The 6,892-nt window shown below is 41.2% G+C and overlaps 1 protein-coding gene across 1 annotated transcript; it reads right to left on the minus strand.

Moving 5' to 3' along the window:
• Positions 1-1,255: 1,255 nt before the first annotated feature.
• Positions 1,256-2,311, minus strand: LOC128571255 (olfactory receptor 1G1). Its single transcript, XM_053571007.1, has one exon. It carries the CDS (start codon positions 2,195-2,197, stop codon positions 1,256-1,258), a length of 942 nt encoding a protein of 313 aa, XP_053426982.1. The 5' UTR covers positions 2,198-2,311.
• Positions 2,312-6,892: the final 4,581 nt, after the last annotated feature.

A 6,892-nucleotide genomic window follows, 5' to 3' on the forward strand; every position in this document is an offset into this window, starting at 1 on the left:
GTAAACAGAAAATAAGAATGAAAAATAGCACCAAGTGGTGACATTTTATTTTCCTATAGAAACTTATTGGTTAGAACTATAAATTATTGGGCAGAGTCTTGCTACAACTTTTACTGACAAAGTTTTCTGAGTCATTTTTGGTAACCATCCACAATAGCCAATGTGTTCTGAAAATATTGGCCTGAGTTAATCTTGGGAGAAATACAGAAGTGTGGGCTAAATGTGAATCATGTAGGTTATGAACTTGTGACAGTGGGTCCGCATGCTAGGAAAAATAGTTTGAAACTTCATTCTGTAGGTAGTAGAAAGCCACTTGACATTTCTAATGGTGATATAACAATATTTTAGGAAGATTAATCCGATTGGGATGCACAGAGTGAAGGACTGTGGATAGACGGGGTGGATAGGTGAGCAGCAAGTAGGAGGGGTTTGTAATCAGTCAGGTAGGAGATTATGAAGTGTCCATATAAGCCATTCTTTCCTGCTCCTCACTTTATTATTGTAACCATTCCACTGGGGCTCAGCATGTGTTAATGGAGCCAGGCATTATGCAAGTGGCAAGCATTGGGGCTGCAAAGTTGATGGGCTTGGAAAAAGTTTCTCCAAAGACAAAAATGAAGCTTTCATGTGAAATTTAAAGTGATAGGAAAATTTGGGGTCTTGGATGCTTGGTAAAACATTGCAGTGAGTCTGTCTAAAAATTCTATCTCTATTAAGCCCTTCCGAGACCCACTTCTTAGTCGTTGAGCATGAAGGCTTCGCAGACATGGTCAGTATCAGCAGCAGAAACACTATTGGTAGGGATCCAACTTCTCAAGGTCATAGTGATGTTGGGAGAAAGGTTGTCTTTTATTTTTATTCTTGACCACATATCTGTACAACGTCCCAACCTGATATTCTCTTATTTTGGTCATGAGTAGCCCTATGTGGTTTTAAAAGTATTAATATTTAATAACAATACTATTAAATAATAAAGGATGAAATGTATTCTTCATGATTAATATACTATAAATCTAGATGGCTATAGTTTAGAACATAATAATGGTAAGAACTTAACCTAATGATACTGAATGATACTGACCTGATGGTAGCTTTGTTCTGATGCAGTCCTGTAGCATATGCATGAATATTTCAGGTTCAGATCATAGGTACTGGAAATGAGGGCTCTAATTTCTCTTCCTCTTCTATTCCTCACACTTAGTGTGGTGAACATAGATGGATGGAGACTCCTATGTTGGATGTCAAGTCACTATTGCTAAAGGAAATGAGTTTTCTTAACACCAATTAGCTTTTTCAGGGAAGACTTCATGTCTCGGTTCCTCAAACTATAGATAAAGGGATTCAACATTGGGGTTACAACTGTGTACATCACTGATGCAACTGTGCCCTTTTGTGCTGAGCGGGTAGAAGGGGGGCTGAAATAAACACAAAATGACGTCCCAAAGAAGAGAGACACCACAGAGAGATGAGAACTGCAGGTGGAAAAGGCTTTTCGCTTCCCTTGAACCGAGGGGATCTTCAGGATGGTTGAGAAAATGTACGTGTAAGAGATAATCAGACAAAGCACGCAAACCAGGCCTGTGAGACCCCCAATGATGAAGATCACCAGTTCATTGATGAATGGATCTGTGCAGGCGAGACTCAGGAGGGGATTGATGTCACAGAAGAAGTGTGGGATCTTGTGGTCTGCACAGAAGGACAGGCTGTTCATCAGGAGCGTGTGTAGAAGGGAGTGGAGGGCATTCACGATCCAGCATGTAGACACTAGGAAGACGCAGAGCCCAGGGCTCATGACCAGGATGTAATGGAGTGGGTGGCATATGGCCATGTAGCGGTCATAGGCCATGACAGCCAAGAGGAACGCCTCCAGCATCACAAACAACATGAAAAAATATAGCTGTAATAGACACCCTGAGTAAGAGATGACCTGATTCTGGATCCATATATTTGCCAGCATCTTGGGAACTGTAGTGGACACAAAGCAGGCATCTGCAAGAGAGAGATTGGCCAGGAAGAAGTACATGGGGGTGTGAAGTTGAGCATCAGTGATGATGGCTAGAATAATGAGGAGGTTGCCTGCCACACTGATCAAGTATAGGGACAGGAAGAGCCCAAAGAGGACCTTCTGCTGCTCCAGCTTCTCAGAGAACCCCAGAAGGAAAAATTCTGAGATGCCTGTTAGGTTTTTCCATCCCATTTTTCTGTAAGAGGAAAGTTGGGTTAATTGAAAGAAGTTGATAAAGCCTGGATTGTGAACTTTGAAAATTGCGCATTATTTCAATGTTGATCTTCTAATGTAAGGTTGAATCATATGAAATCTCCAATATTTGACTGTGTGGGACCAGGAAAAAATGGCTGTTTCATATGGTCCAACTGAATATTTGCAAATGTCTGTGCTTAGTTCTATGGTAAACCATATCTTTGTTTGCAAGTGAGAAGAGGTTTTTTATTTTATTACATAAATGCTAATCAAATACATACATTCTGGGGCTAGGCTGGAGGTGTTTGTTGGCCCTGATCTTGTGGTGTTCATGTAGAGGCTATGAGATTCACAGAACCCAGGATTTCATAGATCAAATGAGCCTCTTTTCCCAATACTACAAAAATCATGGCAACTGAAAATGGGTTTTGGAATTGGTAAATCATGTCTACTGTGGAAATAATTATCGCTGCTATCTACACAGCTGTCCGTGGAAACCTGGGCATCATTATTGACTCATTTTTCTTCCTTTGCATTTCTACATCCAAATAACCACTAACACCTGATAATTTTACTTTCTCAACATAGCTAAAACTTACCTGCTTCTCCCGGTTTACTTGTTACTCTAAGTCCCAGTTGCCACTACCATCATTTAGAACACTATGGTTTCTCACTTATATTTGGGCAATTGTTTTTCCTGCCTCTAGTTGTGCCCATGTGCCACCCAGTCTCCTCACTATAGAGAGAATGAGATCTCTAAAAATCAAATTTGATTTTGTCATTCCACCTGAAAAGTCCTACAGGGCCTCTGCAATACTCTCAGTGTAAACTCCAAACTTCTCAATATGTCCCGAAGGCCCCAATCTTAATGTTACATCTATTACAGACACCCCCAGTTCCTCATGGAACTCCCTCCTTCCCTTCTCATCTATGCACCAAATATACTTTCCATTATTGAAAAGATCCAGACACTCTCTCACCTTTAGGCTTTTGCTCATGTTCTTTTCTGAGGCTGAAATAGTCTTTCCAATTCTACTCATCAGACTAGTCAAACTTCAGGTCTCACCTTAGACGCCATTTCTTCTAGGAAGCTTTTTCCAACTCATCTTCTCACAGGAAACTCATGTTTGTGACCTTCTGGATGCTGGGCCTCCCTCATCACAACACACACCACCCTGGACTGTGTCTGTTTACTCACAAGTGTCTTCTGTTCTGCTGTGAGCACCACCAGGAGATGGCAGAGAAGCTGCCTAATTTGTTCAGCTTTGCAAACTAGCATTAGCCCTGAGCCTGGTACAACATAGGCGCTCAGTTAGAATTTATTATGTGACTAAATAAATCCCAAAGGATGGAGAGAATGAAAGGGAGTTTGGTTAGAGGTAACATCAGGCAAAGAGAAAAGCCGGAACCATTTTATTAGTAGTTTCAGACATAGATTTGAGTTAACAGAGTCCTGGTGACAGGACTATGTAAGATACATTACAGTTACAGAGACAAATGCCTTAGGTTAAATTCTTGGAATGGAACTGAATGGGTCTCCTTTAATCAGCTGAGGAATTAACCAGTAGAATCAGTTTTCCCCTGGGTGACCTTTTTCCTCCTAAGCGTACCCTGTGAATTCATAAGCCTTAGTTACACCCACGAAAATTGCTAGCACCTTACATCTTATTCTTTCGTTGACAGTGAACATGTTTCACCAAACTATCTTTCTCTTGGGTTCTCCTATGTGCTTCTCTCCTTATTAAAAAAATTCATCAGGGAAAAAACATAAAACCCAGAAGCAGAGCCCAGTGTTCACCAGACTTTGGTTTGCTAAAGGTGGCAAAGAGAGTGCGAGCAAATAATGCTGGAACTAGCTGGTTACGTCTTGGGAAAATGTACTTCAGTACGCATCTCACATCCATGAACAAATTTCAGATAGTTAAAGCATTTTTCTTAAATTAGAGAAAGGGTCTCTCTCTGTCACCTAGGAGGCAGCAGTGCAGTGGCATCATCAGACCTCCCTGTATCCTTGAACTCCTGGGCTCAAACCATCCTCCCGCCTCAGCCTTCCCAGTAGCTAGGACTACAGTCACATGCCCCCAGGCCTGGCTAATTTTTAAATTCTTTGTAGAGGTGGGGGTCTTGATATGTTGCCCAGGCTGGTCTTGAACTCTTGGGCTCAAGTGATCTTCATGCCTCAGCCTTCCAAGAAGCTGGGATTACAGGCATGGTTCACTGCACTCAGTGGTTAAAGCATTATGTCTACAGATATGACTATATCTGTAGAAAATACAGCACATTAGTTATTTAATGTTAGGACAGGATTGGTGTCCGCGTCTCTATGTAAAAAACAATGAAAGAGGGCAGCACCTGTGCCTCAGTGATTAGGGTGCCGGCCCCATATGCCGAGGGTGGTGGGTTCAAACCCAGCCCCTGCCAAATTGCAACAACAACAACAAAAAAAAAATAGCCAGGCGTTGTGGCGGGTGCCGGTAGTTCCAGCTGCTTGGGAGGCTGAGGCAAGAGAATCACGTAAGCCCAAGAGTTAGAGGTTGCTGTGAGCCAAGTGACATCACGGCAATATACCCCAGGGCGGTACAGCGAGACTCTTGTCTCCACAAAAAAAAAAAAAAAAAAATGTGTCAACCGGTCTATGAAACTAGTGTATGATGCCCCATGATCATATCAATGTACACAGCTATAATTTAATAAAAATAAAAATATTATTAAAAAAACAATGAAAGAAACAATAAAAGAAAGGAATACATTGGATTGATTAAATTAAAAACTTTTAAAGAAAAAGATCATACGCAAAGTAGAAACACAAGCAAAAAAGTGGGAAGCTATTTTCCACATTTATCAAAGAAAGAATTAATATTCTTAAAAGAATTACTTTTAATTAAAAGAAAAGGATATCTCTCCCTGCCTTCATAGAAAAATACATAAATAATCCCCAACGCTCAACTCACATCCAGCCAGTGGCATCACCACGCTGGATCCAGCCTCAATGGCTTAATTCCAAAGTCCCTGCTCTTTCTGTCCTCCCATGTGGGTCTCCTTTAATCCCTAGATTTTCTTTGCTAGCAATTGAAATCTCCAAGGCCTCCTGCTTGTCTCTGCAGTCCTCATACCCCTTAGAGCTCTAGGTGAAGTGGGTGGCTCACGGGGCTCAGCACCGTATGTGTAGCTGCATCTGCCCCATTCACCTGATGCCTCGGTGAGCACAATCACTCCTGCTACCGCCTGACCGTCACAGCTTCTGCTTCCCCCACTTCCTGGAGCTGACCCTCGCTTCTCTCACTCAGGGCAGGCCTCCCATTGACTTAGGCAGATCGAAAAGGGCTCAGACTCTTCCCCCTCCTTAATCTTACCTCTTGACCACATCTGGCTTAGCAGAGACAGAAACCTCAGCTCCAATTTCCCCTCCACTTTCCCTCTTAAACCCCTAGTCACTGAGCAGGGGTCTTGTTTCCTCCTTTCTTCTTCCTTTGGCTACAGTATAGTCTCAACTTTTAGGCCACCTCTTGCCTGACAAATACTCAGCCCTGCATCCAACTACAGAAGGTAGTTGGCAGAAAAAACTGTATTAAAATTATAATCACGTTTTACTTCTGCAATTGCAAGAGGTGCTCAAATGTGACTTACAGTCATCTTTTGTATTTGGTATATACTGAGTATTACATGTTTACAGTGTTTTCCTTTCTGTGATTAAGTAAATGAGGTGAAAGCTATGTTAATTAGTAGGATGTAAGCACTCCAATTTGTACAAATAATCAACACATTGAATCCCACAAAGGCATAAATGTATTCATGATCTATGTGTATATGACTTCATAAAAAAATGTGTACACATTTTTTGGCACCCTCTGTATAAAACTCAGTCCATTGTCTTTCTTGTTTTTCATGTGCGGCCAGTAGACATTTCCCCAGGCTTGTTAAGAACTATAACGCCCGGCGGTGCCTGTGGCTCAGTGAGTAGGGCGCCGGCCTCATATGCCGAGGGTGGTGGGTTCAGACCCAGCCCTGGCCAAACTGCAAAAAAAAAAAAAACTATAATGCCTACAACTTAAAACAAAATCATTCTTATATTATCTATGTACTGTTTTAGAAGACAAAAACTTTCTCTGATATATTTATTACCATTTTTGGTGAACTTAACTTGGATGACTTTGAATCCAGGTTCAAGTTTGAAAATGGAAATAAGATTTAGAGAACTTCTGTTCTCCATGCATGTGCTCTGATAAAGAAATATCCAGGGAGGAAAAAAGTAAAAGTTGTAAGGTACAAGTGTCTGGATCTTTTAACAGAGGGAGTAAGCATGTGGTGGGGGTGGGGGTAGTGGAGTGATCAGGATATAATCATATTCCCATAGTCATCCCAAATATAAACATTTAAATCCCACTCTCCAAAATAATGCATTATATTGGTTAATATGTTCATTAAAAATTTCTGGAAGAATAAGCAGTAAAACAGTAACAGTGGTTACCTATTAGAGGTGTGGGGTTGGGTGGATGAGAGCTGGGAAAGGGAAATTTTTGTATGTGCTTTCAGCACATTTTCAAGTTTGAATTATGCGGATGTACTCCTTATTGAAAAATAAATTAATCAAGGAAGGCTTACCCCCTAATCAAACCATGGGCTCATAAAATGTATAAAATGGAAGAAAATGCCGAATAATATAGCTTGTCTTTCATGAATCCTATGTACTTA

The sequence above is a fragment of the Nycticebus coucang genome, chromosome 18, assembly GCF_027406575.1.
Source record: "Nycticebus coucang isolate mNycCou1 chromosome 18, mNycCou1.pri, whole genome shotgun sequence".
Lineage (NCBI taxonomy): Eukaryota > Metazoa > Chordata > Mammalia > Primates > Lorisidae > Nycticebus > Nycticebus coucang.

What these genes read in the sequence shown, in the direction of transcription:
- LOC128571255 (XM_053571007.1), bottom strand. Translation starts at nt 2,197, where the DNA reads ATGGGATGGAAAAACCTAACAGGCATCTCAGAATTTTTCCTTCTGGGG.